General features: G+C 39.5%; 1 protein-coding gene across 2 annotated transcripts in view; it reads left to right on the top strand.

Moving 5' to 3' along the window:
* The window catches only part of LOC139751558 (uncharacterized), a 346,101-nt gene that overhangs the window by 151,621 nt on the left and 175,504 nt on the right, over positions 1-18,976 (top strand). For both annotated transcript variants that reach the window (XM_071667109.1, XM_071667108.1), the window contains one exon: positions 9,157-9,295. In XM_071667109.1, the coding sequence (XP_071523210.1) occupies positions 9,157-9,295 (139 nt within the window). The remainder of the gene's footprint in view (positions 1-9,156; positions 9,296-18,976) is intronic.

Genomic DNA, 18,976 nt, shown 5'->3' with positions numbered 1-18,976 from the left:
AAGTGATTGTTGGTTTGCAGCAGGGGTACGTGATGTCTCCATGGTTGTTTAATTTGTTTATGGATGGGGTTGTTAGGGAGGTGAATGCAAGAGTTTTGGAGAGAGGGGCAGGTTCACAGTCTGTTGTGGATGAGAGAGCTTGGGAAGTGAGTCAGTCGTTGTTCGCTGATGATACAGCTCTGGTGGCTGATTCGGGTGAGAAACTGCAGAAGCTGGTGACTGAGCTTGGTAAAGTGTGTGAAAGAAGAAAGCTGAGAGTAAATGTGAATAAGAGCAAGGTTATTAGGTTCAGTAAGGTTGAGATACAAGTGAATTGGGAGGTAAGTTTGAATGGAGAAAAACTGGAGAAAGTGAAGTGTTTTAGTTATCTAGGAGTGGATTTAGCAGTGGAAGGAACCATGGAAGCAGAAGTGAGTCACAGGATGGGGAAGGGGCGAAGGTTCTGGGAGCGTTGAAGAATGTGTGGAAGGCGACAATGTTATCTCAGAGAGCAAAACTGGGTATGTTTGAAGGAATAGTGGTTCCAACAATGTTATAGGTTTGCGAGGCATGGGCTATAGACAGGATTGTGCGGAGGAAGGTGGATGTGATGGAAATGAAATGTTTGAGGACAATATGTGGTGTGAGGTGGTTTGATCAAGTAAATTATGAGAGGATAAGAGAGATGTGTGGTAATAGAAAGAGTGTGGTTGAGAGAGCAGAAGAGGATGTATTAAAATGGTTTGGTCACATGGAGAGAATGAGTGAGGAAAGATTGACAAAGAGGATATATGCGTCAGAGTTGGAGGGAACGAGAAGTGGGAGACCAAATTGTAGGTGGAAGGATGGTTGAAAATTATTTTGAGCGATCGGGGCCTGAACATGCAGGAGGTTGAAAGGCGTGCAAGGAATAGAGTGAATTGGAACGATATGGTATACTGGGGTCAATGTGCCGTCAATCGATTGAACAAGGGCATGTGAAGTGTCTGGGGTAAACCATGGAAATTTTTTTAGCCTTTTATGTCTTTTCCTAGCCCTATCTCGCATGTGCGCGAGGGGAGTGGGGTGTCATCTCGTGTGGTGGGGTGGCGACGGGAATGAATGAAGTCAGCAAGTATTAGTATGTACATATGCATATATGTATGTGTCTTTGTATGTATATGTTGAAATGTATAGGTATGTATAATCTTTTCTTTTCTTTTCATACTATTCACCATTTTCTGCATTCGCAAGGTAGCGTTAGGAACAGAGGACTGGGCCTTTGAGGGAATATCCTCACCTGGCCCCCTTCTCTGTTCCTTCTTTTGGAAAATTAAAAAGAAAACGAGAGGGGAGGATTTCCAGCCACCCGCTCCCTCCCCTCTTAGTCGCCTTCTATGACACGCAGGGAGTACGTGGGAAGTATTCTCTCTCCCCTGTCCCCAGTGGATAAGCAGGTTACATACAGCTGTAAATAATTCAGAAGCAACAGTACTGAGAAGCTGTACAGCTGCAACTCATTTGATCCTTAAAGCATACAAGAGTTCCTGGTTAAAACATTTGTTACTGTCATAGTTGCCCCATCTGTCCAACACATGTAATCAATTTACATCATACTCTCAACCTAACATCAGATATGTGAACATGGGTATTAGTATGGTATCATCCCAAGCCAACTAAAGGGATATAAATCCCACATTTATGACTTGTTCACCTTCTGTAGAAGAGTGATATAGTATGTAACAAAATTAGTGCTAATTCAGTGATCTGATATAGCTAAAAATTAAGTAAAAAATCTAAAATGAACTGAAAATTTTTGTAGGGAGTGATGATGGTTTTTTCTACAAAGGAAGTAGGGACAGGGTTAGGTCAAACAGGAGAGGAAGTGGAGGGGACTGACTTAGGTGACTTGTATATGTCCCTATGGTTGTTCAGGCTTTAGGAATAAAAAGTACAGGAGGTTCTGATAAGAAATAGAGTTGCAACATTAGAATTACAAAAGTTAAAGATATGGTTCCTTCAGATACCTTAAAGGGTGATGAAAGGTGGACAAGTGACCATCTCACTAGAAAGTCATAAAGCATTAAGATGCAAGTCTAAAGGTGTAAGATAATGGACAAGATTGCATACATCACTAACCTAATGTAAGAGAGCAACAGGTTTGCCATAATAGAGTATGAGAGTAAAGCTAAAGAAATAAATTCCTGAAGATTCAGATAAGGAATGACTAGATCAGAGATTAAAACAGGTATGGAGATGAATTCTTTATAATTCAGATGAAGAGTGACAGGAGTGGATCAGTAAAAATTATGTAAAGCAGGGATTAAAGTGGACTTCTGAAAACCAGGGATGGAAATCAAATTATCTTGGACAAACATCCCTTTTATGAGCATGATGAAAGAAATGGAGTAGCAAGATAAAAAAAGACAAGAAGCAATCTCAAGAAAAAGGAGGGAGAAATGTGTGTGACACACAGGGTGTAAGATGGATGAAGGTTTAGAACTGTACAGGGATAGGAATGCATGGAGGATATAGAGATAATATACTAGATAGTAGTAAATCATATTGGATAGGAAATTAATACAAAATATAATCAATTACAAAATAATTGGAGGCATTTACTCACAGCCAAATAGTGTAAAACAATGGCTAAGGAATACTATGACCAGTGCATTTATCAGTTGTTGTATCAGTCTAAAATCTCAAACTGTGTGACAATGTACATCATCTCCCCTGGCTATTAGTTTTAGGATTTTACACTAGTTTACATGAATCTACATTACTAATACTCTGGCCTAAGGGTATCATTCATTCAAGCATGCAGTAGCATACTTCAGCCTACATGCTTGTGTATTAAGTTTCTGGGACTCAGAAGTTGTGCAGGGCATCTCATGCCATATACCAACCTGAAGGTATTACAGGCTTTATGTAATGGTCAGCAGGTATCAGTTCCCTAAGTGAGTGTAGTAGGGAACATCATCCTACATGCATGGTACAGGTGATTGGATCAAGACCTCAGTTATCTGTGCGAACTGCTGTCAGTAAATTGTGCATATGTTTTTGTAAATTGTTGTACATTTAGATTTAAATCAATGAATCTTTAACAAAATCTACTATATCGGCAAGATATAAAGATATTTGCATCTCTGCTTGTTGTGACTTGGATCATATGACAATGAATCTCTTGCTAGTAAACATGCTTTCATCTGTATGCGAGAATTTTGTAACAATGGCATTTATACAATTACAATAAATATCTATACAAATATAATAATTTGCACTCTATATTCCTTTGTATCTGTACATTTCACACTGCTTCATGTAATACAATCTGTTTGATTTCTCCACCTATATATGATGGCTGATACTTAGTGTAGTTATGCAATGCCATGAACCCTTTTATGGGGCTCCAGCAACGTTTATCCTGTATGATAAATAGATAAAATGATATATGATGAAATTCATAGAAGTACGTACCTTTGATGGGAATTGATTTAGTACGGAAGGTTCCCATTCCCAGGCCTGCAGGCTGGAAAAGGGCATGCTCTAGCTACTCTGCTACTCTTAAAGGTGATAGATATTTATTAAGAAAGAATTAGATTTTTCTTTAAAGATAATTTATACAATCATTTGTAGCAGTTTCACTTGATGTATGTAATTGGGCTTTGTCTTGAGTAGATTTTGGAGAGTGAGGATTTTATGTGAGAAATACATAGAGAAACAAAAGGATTGACATGTCACACTTATGGGTTTAGATAAAGTATACAATATGGTTCATAGAAATGCTTTGTAGATATGATTATGTGATGTTTATGTGATGTGGGAGGAAATCTCGTAGAAGCATTGAGGAGTTTTTATTAAGAGAGTAAGGTATGTGTGCGAGTTGGAAGAGATGAGGATGAGAGTTTCCAGATATAGATTGGTCCTTAGCAGAGGTGAGTGATGTCACCATGGCTGTTTAATCTGTGTATGGATGGGTTGGTGAGGGAGATGAATTTGAGAGTCTTGGAGAGGGAGACAGGTTAGGGAGGCCAGCCTGCAAGATGAGTCAATTAGTGTTTGCTGATGACATGTCTCTGGTAGTAGATTTGTGTGGGGAACTGCAGAAGCATGTATCTAAGTTTAGAAAAGTTTGTGAAAGGAAAATTTGAGAGTAAATGTGAATATAAGTAAGGTTAAGCCTAGAAGTTCAGAGAGACAGGTTGGTTTGAGCGTGAGTTTGTATGGAGAGAAACTGGAGGAAGTGGATCAATTTAGATACTGGAGTAGACATAGCAGTTGATGGAACCATGGGAGTTGAAGTAAGCCATAAGCTGGTTGATGGGGTGAAGGGCCTAGGCACATAAAGGGGAAAGATGAGTATGTCTGATGATGTAGTCCTGATGGTGTTGTATGGATACAAGGCATGAACCTAAGATGAAAAAGTATGAAGGGGGATGGCTGTGGTGGAAATTAAATGTTGTAGACAATATGTGGTGTTAGGAGGGTTGATTGAATGAGAAATCATAGGGTAAGAGAGAGGTGTGGTAAATAGGAATAGTTTCTGTGAAAGAGCTGATGAAGGTATGCTGAAATGTTATAGGTATATGGAGAGGATGAGTGAGGTCACACTAAGAGGGTATACGTGTTGTAAGTTGGTGGAACAAGGAGAAGGGGAGAAACCTAGGAGGAGTTGTAAGAATGGAGTGAAAGATGCTTTGAGTGATTGGACATGAACTTGAAGGAGGGTGTGAGTTGTGCTCAGGAAAGAGCAAATTGGAGCAGTGTGGTATACTGTCCTGGACCAAATCAGGGTATATGAGGCAGGCAAGAGAAACTATGGAAAAGTCTTTAGGGCTTGGCTGTAGGTAGGGGGCTCTGGTTTTGATGTATTTTTCATAACAGCCAAAGGGTGGATGTGAGTGAATGAAGCCATTCCTTGTTTGCTCCTATTGCTTCCTTGCTGGGGCAGGAAACAGTGAAAAAGCATGGAAATTGCTTTACTATGTTACTGTGACATAAGTACTGAAGTTTGATTTCAGTATAGATGAATGAGATATTAGAGTAGAGGAAAAAGAAAAGAATAAACCTTTTATATACAGCTGTTCAAACACCAGCATTGTACAGGTGTCCTTTGTATAGGTAGTGTTCCTTTGAGACTGAAATGGCCAATGATTGTTACAAAATCATTTTGCTTTACTGCTAGGAATATATTAAACCCTTAATGATTCAGAAATTGGCTTGCATAATATAGAAAGATGCTGAGATTAGATGTACAAGTAGGCAGACTTCTCGGATCTCTAATGGGATTAGGTGATAGATAGAAAGGAGCAATTTTCATAGTGCTCTATACTCAATTTTTTTTATGATTTTAGGATTGATGGACAAGAGGACAAGAGCAAGGGAAGGAGTGGCACTACTCCTGAAACAGGAGTTGTGGGAGTATGTGATAGAGTGTAAGAAAGTAAACTCTAGATTGATATGGGTAAAATTGAAAGTGGATGGAGAGAGATGAGTGATTATTGGTGCCTATGCACCTGGGCATTAGAACAAAGATCATGAAAGGCAAGTGTTTTGGGAGCAGCTGAGTGAGTGTGTTAGCAGTTTTGATGCACAAGACCGGGTTTTAGTGATGAGTGATTTGAATGCAAAGGTGAGTAATGTGGCAGTTGAGGGAATAATTGGCATACATGGGGTGTTCAGTGTTGTAAACGGAAATGGTAAAGAGCTTGTAGATTTGTGTGCTGAAAAAGGTCTGGTGATTGGGAATACCTGGTTTCAAAAGAGAGATATACATAAGTATACATATGTAAGTCGGAGAGATGGCCAGAGAGCGGTATTGGATTACATGATAGATGCGTGAAAGAGAGACTTTTGGATGTTAATGTGCTGAGAGATGCAACTGAAGGGATGTCTGATCATTATCTTATGGAGGCGAAGGTGAAGATTTGTAAAGGTTTTCAGAAAAGAAGAGAGAATGTTGGGATGAAGAGAGTGGTGAGAGTAAGTGAGATTGGGAATGAGACTTGTGTGAGGAAGTACCAGGAGAGACTGAGTACAGAATGGAAAAAGGTGAGACTAAGGACGTAAGGGGAGTGGGGGAGGGATGGGGTGTATTTAGAGAAGCAGTGATGGCTTGCACAAAAGATGCCTGTGGCATGAGAAGAGTGGGAGGTGGGCAGATTAGATAGGGTAGCGAGTGGTGGGATGAAGAAGTAAGATTATTAGTGAAAGAGAAGAGAGAGGCATTTGGACAATTTTGCTGGGAAATAGTGCAAATGACTGGGAGATGTGTAAAAGAAAGTGGCAGGAGGTCAAGAGAAAGGTGCACGAGGTGAAAAAGAGGGCAAATAACTGTTGGGGTGAGTGCAAATGACTGAGAGATGTATAAAAGAAAGTGGCAGGAGGTCAAGAGAAAGGTGTATGAGGTGAAAAAGAGGGCAAATAAGAGTTGGGGTGAGAGAGTATCATTATAATTTAGGGAGCATAAAAAGATGTTTTGGAAGGAGGTAGATAAAGTGTGTAAGACAAGAAAACAAATGGGAACATCGGTGAAGGGGGCTAATGGGGAGGTGATAACAAGTAGTGGTGATATGAGAAGGAGATGGAATGAGTATTTTGAAGGTTTGTTGAATGTGTTAGATGATAGAGTGGCAGATATGGGGTGTTTTGGTTGAGGTGGTGTGCGAAGTGAGAGGGTTAGGGAGAATGATTTGGTAAACAGAGAAGAGGTAGTGAAAGCTTTACGGAAGATGAAAGCCGGCAAGGTGGTGGGTTTGAATGGTATTGCAGTGGAATTTATTAAAAAAGGGGGTGACTGTGTTGTTGACTGGTTGGTAAGGATATTTTGATGTATGTATGGCTCATGGTGAGGTGCCTGAGGATTGGCAGAATGCATGCATAGTGCCATTGTACAAAGGCAAAGGGGATAAAGGTGAGTGTTCAAATTACAGAGGTATAAGTTTGATGAGTATTCCTGGGAAATTTTATGGGAGGGTATTGATTGAGAGGGTGAAGGCATGTACAGAGCATCAGACTGGGAAAGAGCAGTGTGGTTTCAGAAGTGGTAAAGGATGTGTGGATCAGTTGTTTGCTTTGAAGAATGTATGTGATAGATACTTAGAAAAACAAATGGATTTGTATGTAGCATTTATGGATCTGGAGAAGGCATATGATAAAGTTAGAAAAACAAATGGATTTGTATGTAGCATTTATGGATCTGGAGGAGGCATACGATAAGAGTTGATAGAGATGCTCTGTGGAAGGTATTAAGAGTATAATGTGTGGGAGGCAAGTTGCGAGAAGCAGTGAAAAGTTTTTATTGAGGATGTAAGGCATGTGTACGAGTAAGAAAAGAGGAAAGTTATTGGTTCTCAGTGAATGTCGGTTTGTGGCAGGGGTGCGTGATGTCTCCATGGTTGTTTAATTTGTTTATGGATGGGAGGTGAATGCAAGAGTTTTGGAGAGAGGGGCAAGTATGCAGTCTGTCGTGGATGAGGGGGCTTGGGAAATGAGTCAGTTGTTGTTCACTGATGATACAGCGCTGATGGCTGATTCGGGTGAGAAACTGCAGAAGCTGGTGATTGAGTTTAGTAAAGTGCATGAGAGAAGAAAGTTGAGAGTAAATGTGAATAAGAGCAAGGTTATTAGGTACAGTAGGGTTGAAGGACAAGTCAATTGGGAAGTAAGTTTGAATGGAGAAAAACTGGAGGAAGTGAAGTGTTTTAGGTATCTGGGAGTAGATTTGGCAGTAGATGGAACCATGGAAGTGGAAGTGAGTCACAGGGTAGGGGAGGGGGCAAAGGTCCTGGGAGCGTTGAAAAATGTATGGAAGTCGAGAACATTATCTCGGAAAGCAAAAACGGGTATGTTTGAGGGAATAGTGGTTTCAACAATGTTATATGGTTGCGAGGCGTGGGCTATAGATAGGGTTGTGCAGAGGAGGATGGATGTGTTGGAAATGAGATATATGAGGACAATATGTGGTGTGAGGTGGTTTGATCGAGTAAGTAATAAAAGGGTAAGAGAAATGTCTGATAATAAAAAGAGTGTGGTTGAGAAAGCAGAAGAGGGTGTTTTGAAATGGTTTGGTCACATGGAGAAAATGAGTGAGGAAAGATTGACGAAGAGGATATGTGTGTCGGAGTTGGAGGGAATGAGCAGAAGTTGAAGACCAAATTGGAGGTGGAAGGATGGGGCGAAAAAGATTTTGAGCGATCGGAGCCTGAACATGCAGGAGGGTGAAAGGCGTGCAAGGAATAGAGTGAATTGGAACGATGTGGTATACCAGGGGTCGATGTGATGTCAATGGATTGAACCAGGGCATGTGAAGTGTCTGGGGTAAACCATGGAAAGTTTTATGGGGCCTGGATATGGAAAGGGAGCTGTGGTTTCGGTGCATTATACATGACAGCTAGAGACTGAGTGTGAACAAATGTGGCCTTTGTTGTCTTTTCCTAGTGCTACCTCATGCGCGTGTGGGGGAAGGGGGGTTGTCATTTCATGTGTAGGGGGATGGCGACAGGAATGAATAAAGGCAGCAAGTATGAATTATGTACATGTCTATATACGTATATGTCTGTGTATGTATATATGTATATGGTATTTTTTTTTATCATACTTTATCGCTGTCTCCCGTGTTAGCGATGTAGCGCAAGGAAACAGACAAAAGAATGGCCCAACCCACCCACATACACATGTATATACATACACTTCCAGACACGCACATATACATACCTATACATTTCAACATATATATATATATATATATATATATATATATATATATATATATATATATATGCATCCTCATTTGAAATATATAGGTATGTATATGTGCATGTGGGGACTTGTATGTATATACATGTGTATGTGGGTGGGTTGGGCCATTCTTTCGTCTGTTTCCTTGTGCTCCCTCGCTAATGCGTGAGACAGTGACAAAGTGTAATAGAATAGAATAGATAGGATTGATGGAGGCTCTTAGTGCCTATGTGATGTACATCTGTTTTTCATTATGCTTGATATGTTTTACATAGGAATTACTTCTAATTGATCACAAGAGGTTTGAAATTTGAGAATACTATGCACATTTTATTGTTGGTGGATGTAGGAAACTAACCATAGATATGAAGACAGTATATTGATCATGAAGAAGAGGCATGATTAAGATAGTGATAACGATATATGGTAGTCTGATTGATATTATCTTGTATATTGCAGGAAATACACGGTTTTGGTGAAGTTGGTAGGAGATGTAAAGTGGCATGTGTGTGTACATAAGGGTTGCACCAAGGAGTTCAAAAAACCTTCTGACCTTGTTCGACACATGAGGATACACACAAATGATAAACCATTTAAAGTAAGTCTTTGTATTTACCTTGAGGTAATGATAAATTAATGTTTGTTGTATTTAGGTCTATCTACAAAACCTTTCCAAAACTCCCTTAAGGCATTACACATCACTGTACTCCATATAAGCAAATTCTCCTTTGGCAAACAGTCCTCCTTACCCTACTTCTCTTCTTTTTTCCAGGATTGACACTTCTAGTTCTTTCAGCTTTTCATGGTAGTTGATATGTTCCAGCCCCTCAGTTTTGCTCTTAAAGTGCTTCTAGATTTGTGTATTTATTTTCTTGTTGACCATACAACAAAGCCGTATTCAATTTTGCTTTTAGTAAGCATTAAGCATTTTCATTGGTTACTCTCGTCTCTTGTAGTGAAAGTTCTCAGAATTATACCATTCATTACACGACTCAATAGTGCTGTTTTTTAAACTTTCCTCACTTCCTATCTGTTTCTATGTTGAGCTTTCATATGGTGTCACAAAAGTAATCATACTCATTCCAAAACTTATTTGTTCAGATTTATATTTGTGAAATTCCATCAGGTTCTCTTCTGCCTATTTACTTTATACATACATTTGCATCTCCATTTGATCAGCTGCTGATAGTCATATTGCTTAGTTTGGTGTCATCAGCAAAGTTCCTTACACTTTTTTTTTTTTTTTTTTTTTTTTTTTTATACTTTGTCGCTGTCTCCCGCGTTTGCGAGGTAGCGCACTTGTCTTTTATTTTTCTGTCATTCTCATATATCATTTTGATAAAGAGTATCAAGGATAGTACCATTCTTCTTGGTACCTCAATTAAGATATCTTCATGACAAGGTTTTGTGTGTTACTGTTTTGAATTTTGTGTAGGCCAAAAGTTCTTTAATCCATCTTCCTACCTTACCCTTGATATTATGTTCAGCTATTTTCTCAAATTGAATTTCTTTGTTTACTTTGTCAGATGCCTTTGCAAATTCAAGAAAAATTATATTCATTCTTTTTCCTTATTTTATACATCCATATGTGTCACTGTAATGGGCTAATGATTAGCTTTGCATGTTAGCCTTTGTTTATGTATTGTTCTTGATCATTTGTTCTAATGTATCCTTTTATCACTTTTAGAAACATTTATTACCTGTAAAGTCAAGCTAACTGGCCTTTACTTAGATGTTAGCTTCAATCCTCCTTTGTGTATTCATGTTATATATGTCATATTGTGAATGTCTGCAATTTTTATTTCGTCCAGACTTTCCATCATTAGTAACATCATTGGTTTTTCTATTGCTGTTTTTGTCTTCTTAAGGAAGATGGCTGGGATTCTATCTGGTTCCAGAACTGAATTTTCTTTAAGCTGATCAATTGCACAGATGATATCATCATCTGATACTTCATTATCTTTGAGTGCATTTTCATTTTGGTTGAATAGTTCAGCATATAGTTTCTCCTCGTATATTGAGCTGAAAATGAATGTATTGCTAACATCTTGTATATGTCCTTAGGGTCATTTTTGTACTTTTATCCCACTTTTTTCAAGAGTCCAGTCTGTGATTTTTTGTTTCATTTCCCTACTCATGCATATGAATAGTAATTTTGGGTACTTTTTTCATGTTTTGAATATATCTCTCTTCATTTATTTTTTGTTTTACTTAATAAGATTTTATTATTTCTACAGGTGTTATATATTTTTTGTTTGACATCTTTGATTTTTGCTTCTCTTGTTGCAAACCTTTTCTTCTTTTTCCATGCTCTTGTATTCATCCACTTTTTTTTTTTTCCCTCAGTGTCTTTTTTTGGACTATCTTTTTTGTTTGGTATTAGCCCACTGATTAATCATGTCTTTTTTCTCATGCTTGTTATTAGGTGATTGCCTTGAAGATTTTGTTGTAACTGGTTCCAGCATTTTTCGATTGGGTTAAGGTTTGGGGAGTTTGCAGGCCACTCCAACAATGAGTATTTTTTATTTAATAACCAGTTTCTAACGTTTGTAGCATTATGGCAGGGAATACTATCGTGTTTTAAGTAATCACACCCGTGAACTTCATAGAAAGGAAGCAAATAGTCCTCTAGCACCTTAATACATTGCTCTCCATTCGTTGTAGTATTTTTAGGTATGAAGTACAACCCTCCCCTATGCATTGCACCACAAAAGACAATACCAGATCATCACTCTATCTGGATGTTTCACCATCTTTTATGTGAAATGAGAGACATATTGGCTGGAGCACTCTAGAAAAACACCACTTTACTCCGTTGTTGCTGATTCTGTTCCTTGTATTTCATTGCTAATGCAAGATTTTGTATTTCATTTTCTTCATAAGTAGGAGTTTAGCAGCTAGCTTGTGGGAGAGAAAGTGAAGGTCCTTTTGCAGGCATTGTTGAATGGTTCTTTTAGAGATGTTTCCAATAATTTTTGGATGGCTTTTTTTTACTTTCATAGCTGAAGTGCAGGGTTACTTTCATTACTGCTTGTCTCTGGAGGTTATCTGTAGATCTAAAAGTCTTCCTTTTGCAATGAAGGATAGGCTTTGATGATGGGATGACATCGTCAGGGATGCAACAAGCACTGGCAAGCAGCTGCCTAATCATGCAATTTTAGTGCTTAGTGTGCCTAAAAATTTCCCATGTACCCACATTTTCTTGCTTTCGTTCGAAAATTCAGTCTGGTGAGAGCCAACCATCTTGAGGTAAGGTGGGACAAATACATTGTCCAGAAGCAAAATTCCCAAAATGGAGTGACAGCCAGGAAGAGTAAAGAAAGAACATCCTTCCCTAAAGATAGTTGAGGCACACTGAGGCAAGTTGCTAGTGCTCACACCATTAGAAATGTTAATCTTAGCGATCAGTTGTACGATGATTTCATCCATCATATGCTTGTACTCACAGTAAACCCGAGACATGTATCACCTTTGAAAATAAGGAAGGGTAGACAGGGTTTTTTTTGTGGACACTATGTATATTTTGACTCTGCCTTGTTTGAGTTTGGTTCAGTCTGCTCTGAATGTTTGAGACTGATCCTAGTTTGTCTCATCTCTTACTTTATTTCTGAGCTGCATTTTTGTCATGCAGATTAAAACTGTATTGTTTCTAGTGTATTCATTGATTAGATACCCTGATTTCAGTTTTCTCACCAGACTTGGTATACTTTTAAGATTATCTTCCAGTGATTCACTATTCATTTATTTGACCTCTTCTGATCTCTGGACTTCATATGCACATTTAGTTTGTTGTTAAATTTTTCATTATGAGCTAGTTTTTGTGATTTTTAATGATTCATTATTTACTTGAGTCATGCTTGTTTTCATTGTTCATTTCTCATTTCTAACAGGACTCTCCTTGTTTGGTTTTTCAATGAAAAAGGATTCCTCTGTTTTGCTGTGTTTCTGTAATTAGGAATCTGGCCAATTATTATTCTGATATTCATTCACCTACTCTGATTAGTCACACATTTTTCATATGTTCACCAGTGCTGGTTGATGCAGTTATTCCATATGGGCCTTGTGTTCAATTCTGTTATGTAATTTCTATATCTGTAGTCTTGGTATTCATTGCTTCATTCTAGTGATGCATCTCCATTCTTTTTTCATATGTGTTCTCCATTTCCAGTGTAGCAGGGAGAGCCAGGAGCAAATGAAGAATAGTCTTATATGCTCACATCCATTCTGTAAGTGTCTTGTGTAATGCACCAAAGCTAGAGCCCCCATCCATAGCCAAGCACTACAGACCTCATCATGGTTTCCTCTGACCACTTCATATGCTCTGGATCAGTTATCTGAGAATGCATTACCCCCTGTATATATGAAAACTGAATAAGGGTGTGCTGAAATGGTATGGATATACTGAGGGGATGAATGAGAAAAAGATGACTAAGAGGGTATACATGTCAGATGTGGAAGGAACAAGGAAATGGGGAACCAAGGAGGAGGTGAAAAGATGGAGTGAATGCTGCTTTAAAGGCTCAGGGCCTGAACATGCAGGAGGATGCAGGGTATGCAAGGGATAAAGTGAAAAGGAGTCATGTGGTTTATAGAGGATGGTGTGCTGTCAGTGAGCTGAACCAGGGCATATGAAGCAATCAGGGTAAGCCACAGAAAGGTCTGTGGGGCCTGATTGTGGATAGAGGGCTCTGGTTTTGATATATAATACATGACAGCTAGAGAACAGCTGAGGCTATTTCTTTGATTATTCCTGATGCTTCCTACACAACCTCTCATTATCTCAGGTAAACCTCAACACGGAGTTCTTTCATATTTATACCTAAACACCACAGTAGCAGCATCAGACACGCTACACTACATTAAACAATTGGAGCAATGGTTCACACAGAACAGAATGTGTGCACTTTCACAGAACTGGGAAGGCTCTAGTTATATATGACAGCTGGAAAGTGGATGTGAGTAGATGAGACCATTTGTTTGTCTGTTTCTGGCACTTCCTACTCAACTCTCACTACCTTAGGCAAACCTCAACATGAAGGTCGTTTCATATTCAGATGGCCTTACAATACCATCACAACATCCTAACACCATAGTAGTGACATGAGACTTGCAGCACTACTTTACACAATTGGAACAATGGCTTACACAGAACAGAATGTCTGCACCTCCACAATACTTTTCAATCACTATTTTAACCCCAGACAAACATGAATCCAGCTCACACCCTCCAGTTACCTTGAATGAAATGTCTTTCCTGCTGAACTAAACTCCAACTATTCTGAGCATCACGTGTGACACATACATGACCTTCACTCCCCACTCCAATAACATAAACACAAAAGCAGCACTTAAACTAAGTGCCCTTATAACACTAACTGGCACCAGGTTTGGACAAGAAGAATCCCTCAACCCTGCTTAACCTAATAACCTTCCTTTTATCTACATTTGCTCACAATATTTTCTTTTCATACTTTTCCAAACTCAGTCACCAGCTTCTGTTGTTTCTCACTTGAATCAGCAGCCAGTGCTGTATCATCAGTGAACAACTGACTCACTTCCCAGGCCTTCTCATCCCCAGCAGACTGCATACTTGCCCTTCTCTCCAAAACACTTGTATTTACTTCCCTAACCACTCCATCCATAAACAAATTAAGCAGCCATAGTGACATCCCACACCCTGTTTGCCACAGACCAATCTTCAGTGGAAACCAATCACTCTCATCTCTCTTACTCATACACATGCCCCACACCCTTGATAAAAACTTCTCACTGCTTCTAGCAGCTTTCCTCCCACACTGTATATTCTTAATACCTTCCTTAAAGCATCTCTATCATATGCCTTCCCCAGATCCATAAATGCCACATACAAATCCATCTGTTTTTCTAAGTTTTTCTCACACACATTCTTCAACGCAAACACCTGGTCTGCACATCCCCTACCACTTATGAAACCACACTGCTTCTTCCCAATCTGATGCTCTGTGCATGCCTTCACTCTCTCCATTAATACCTTCCCTTACAATTTTCCAGGTATGCTTAACAGACTTATGCCTCTGTACTTTAAACATGCACCATTAACCCATTTGCCTTTATACAGTAGCATCATACATGCATTCTGTTAGTCCTCAGGCACTTCACTATGATCCATACATACATTGAATATCTTTACCAACCAGTCAGAAACAGTCACCCCCTTTCTTTATAAATTCAACTGCGAAACCATCCACTCCTGCCACCTTGCCAGATTTCATCTTCTGCAAAGCTCTCACCACCTCTTCTCTCTTCACCAAACCATTCTCCCTAACTTTCTCAGTTTGCACAACAGCCCGACCAAAATACCCTACACCTGCCACTCTGTCATCAAACACATTCAACAATCCTTCAAAACACTCACTCCATCTCCTCACTCCATCACGACTAGTTATCACTTCCCCCTCATGCCCCCTTCGCCAATGTTCCCATATGTTCTCTTGTCTTTGCACATTATTCACCTTCTTCCAAAACACCTTTTTATTTTCCCTAAAGTTTGATGATACTCTCTCACCTCAACTCTCATTTGCCCTCTGTTTCAGCCCCTTCACCTTCCTCTTAACTTCTGGTTGCTTTCTCTTATAAATCTTCCAGTCATTTGCACTCCTTCCTTGTAAAAACTGTTCAAATGCCTCTCTTCTCTCTTTCACTAGCAACTTTATTTCTTCATCCCATTACTCCCTACCCTTTTTTAATCTACCTACCTCCCACCTTTCTCATGCCACATCAATCTCTTGCACATGCCATCACTGTTTCCCTAAGTACATCCCATTTCTCACCCACTCCCCTCGCATCATTTGCTCTCACCTTTTGCCATTCTACACCCAATCTCTCCTGGTATTTTTACACAAGTGTCCTTTCCAAGCTCACTTGCTGTCACCACTCTCTTGTGGGTGAGGAATGGGAGGCATTTAGGTAAGCAATGATGGCATTTCCTAGAGATGCATATGGCTGGCAAAAGTAGGTGTGCAGATTAGAAATGGTAGTGGGCAATGGGATGAAGAAGTAAAGTTGCTAATGAAGGGGAAAAGAGAGGAGTTTAGGTGGTATGTACAGGAAAGTAGTGCAAATAATTGGGAGATGCATAAAGGAAAGCAGCCAGAGGTCAAGAGGAAGGTGCAGGGGCCAAAAAAGAGGGCAAATGAGATTTGGGGAGAGAGAGTATCATTAAACTTTAGGGAGAATAAAATGATATTTTGGAAGGCAGTAAATACTTGTGCAGAAGACAAGAGAACAAATGGAAACATCGCTGAAGGGGCCAAAAGGGGAAGTAATAACAGAGAGTGATTAAGTAAGGAGATGGAGTGAGTTTTTTTGAAGGATTGCTAAATGTGTTAGATGATAGAGTGGCAGATGTAGGGTGTTTTGGTCAGAATTGTACGTGAAATGAGAGAGTCAGGAAGAGTGGTTTGGTGGAGAGAAAAGATGTGATGAAAGCCTTTCGTAAGATGAATTACAGCAAGGCAACTGGAGTGGATGGTATTGTAGTTGAATTTATTAAGAAAGGTTGGTAAGGATATTCATTGAATGTATTGATCATGATGTAGTGCCTAAGGTTTGGTGGAATGTATATATAGTGCCATTGCATAAAGGCAAAGGTGATAAAGGTGAGTGTTCAACCTATATAGGTGTAAGTTTGTTATATATACCAGGTAAGTTGTGTGGGAGGGTATTGATTGAGAGGGTGAAGGCATGCACAGAGTATCATACTGGGGAGGAGCAGTATGGCTTCAGAAGTTGTAGAGGTTTTGTGGATCAGGTGTTTACTTTGAAAAATGTGTGTGAGAGACACTTAGAAAAATAGATGTATTTGTATGTGGCACTTATGTGTGTGGAGAAGGCTTATGATAGAGTTGATAGAGATATGATAAGGTTAATAGAGATGCTTTGTGGAAGGTCTTAAGAATATGTAATGTGAGAGGTAAACTGCTGGAAGCAGAGAAGTTTTTATGAAGGGTGGAAGGACTGTGTATGAGTAGGGAGAGAGGAGAGTGAATGGTTACCAGTGAAGAGCAGTCTGTGACATGGGTGTGTGATGTCACCATGGTAGTTTAATTTGTTTATGGATAGGGTGATGAGGGATGTAAATACAAAAGTCTTGGGGAAAGGGGCAATTATGATGTCCGTTGGGGGATGAGAGGGCCTGGGAGGTGAGTCAGTTTTTGTTCGCCATCAGATGATACAGCATTGATGGCAAATTCAAGTGAGAAACTGCAAAGGTTGGTGACTGAGTTTAGGAGAGTGTATGAAAGAAGGAAATTAAGAGTAGATGTGAATATAAGCAAGGTTTTTTTGGTTTAGCAAGGTTTATGGATAGGTTAGTTAGGGTGCGAGTTTGAATGGAGAAAGGTTGGAGGAAGTGCAGTGCTTTAGATACCTGGGAATGGACATGGCAGTGAATGGAGCCATGGAAGTGGAAGTATGTCATATGATGGGTGAGGGAGCAAAGGTTCTGGGAGCACTGAAGAATGTTTGGAAAGAGAGAACATTATCTGGAAGGGCAAAAATGGGTGTGTTTGAAGGTATAGTAGTCTTAACAATGTTATATGGATGCGAGACAAGGCCTATAGATAAGGCTGTGTGGAGGAGGGTGGATGTGTTGGAAATTAAATGTTTGAGGACAATATGTGGTGTGAAGTGGTTTGATATAGTAAGTAATGAAAGGATAAGAGAGAGGTGTGGTAATAAAAAGTGTGGTTGAGCTGAAGAAGGTTTGTTGAAACAGTTTGGAAATATGAAGAGAATGAGCGAGGAAAGTTTGTCAAAGAGGAGGAATCAAGGAGAATAGAGAGACCAGATTATAAGTGGAAGGGTGTAATGAAAAGTATTTTGAACAGTTGGGCCTGAACATGCAGGAGTGTGAAAAACAGGGACTGTTGTGGTATACTGGGATTGACTTGCTGTCAGTGGACTGAACTAGGGCTGTAAAGTGCCCAGGACAAACCATGGAATGGTCTGTGGGGCATTACACAAGACAGCTAGAGAATGGATGTGAGTGGATGCGGCCTTTTCATCTGTTCCTGGTGTTGCCTCCCTAAAGCGGGAAACAATGATCAAGTGTGTGAAGCAAAATATATGTATATGTTTGCTTTTCCAGGATAGCATCTGAAGTAGATGGAAAAAGCCTCGTTCAATTGCCTCCGTATTTTTATGTCGTGTAATGGACTAAACCACAACCCTGTATTTACAACCAGGCCTCACACACCCAGTTTAGCCCTCACTCATAGTGACCTGTCTTTCCAAACTATGAAACTACCATAAAGAAGACACCAGGCAGTTACAACCCAGTTGCTCTGCAATCTCTGCATACAAATTTACACACATCACAACACTTCATAACCTATGGTCCTGACCGTTAATTGGCCATCTTCCTGAGTGCTGCAGGAGCCTCATAAGGATAGAAGGGACTCCTAGGGCAGGAAGGTGAGGTAAGTTAAGGTATAAGAGGGAAGAATGGTTTGGAAATGTCTTGGAGGTAGAAGTGCCTAACATGAGATGAAAGGACAGAAGAAGAGGGTCAAGTGTTTTGACAGGAGGCCTGTGAGTGATACATGCCATAAGTATTCAGTTTCACTGTGCAAAAGTTTGGAAATTTAGATAAAGTTTGGGTATGGAAACTTCCCAGGATCAGCTCAAATGCAAGAGTGTTACCAGCTACAGTGAATCAATTTCTTTTCTCTCTTTCTTTTTAAGGAGACCCTATCTGTCCAAAAGTGATTGGATGACATTGTTGAAGTGAACAAGTGTAAGTTTAGTATATAAAAGTAAAGCTCTGAATTGCCAAACGGGAGTAAAGGTGTAGCGTAACCAAAAAGGCAACACTCAGTGTCATTTAAAGATCTAAATTCTCCTCATGTTTGAGGATGTTTTATTTTGGGAAGCTTCAATGCTGTTACTAGTATTATTTCAAGGGATGATTTTAAGACATCTGGCACTGCCTGAGCCAAGAATTTGGTGTGGACTCGAGAACAGGAATGTACCAAAACCAGTCATTCAAAACCACTGCAGCAAAGACAAGAATAGAGATGAAAACACCATACAAAACATATTTGGGAATGTCAGGGGAATTTAGATTATTAAGGAGCAAGACTAGAGGGTAGCATACTGTGAGTTAAAAACTGAGGAAACTTTTCAAGGATCATGAAGGGAGTCATGAAATGAGAGATACTAAGAAATCTAAGACATATTGTTTTTGAGTATGAACAAAGATTCATTTTAGTGGAGAGGACTAAGTCCATGTAGAATCATA

Source organism: Panulirus ornatus, chromosome 11, assembly GCF_036320965.1.
Source record: "Panulirus ornatus isolate Po-2019 chromosome 11, ASM3632096v1, whole genome shotgun sequence".
In the NCBI taxonomy this organism is placed as follows: domain Eukaryota; kingdom Metazoa; phylum Arthropoda; class Malacostraca; order Decapoda; family Palinuridae; genus Panulirus; species Panulirus ornatus.
This window is presented reverse-complemented; position numbering and strand designations above follow the sequence as displayed.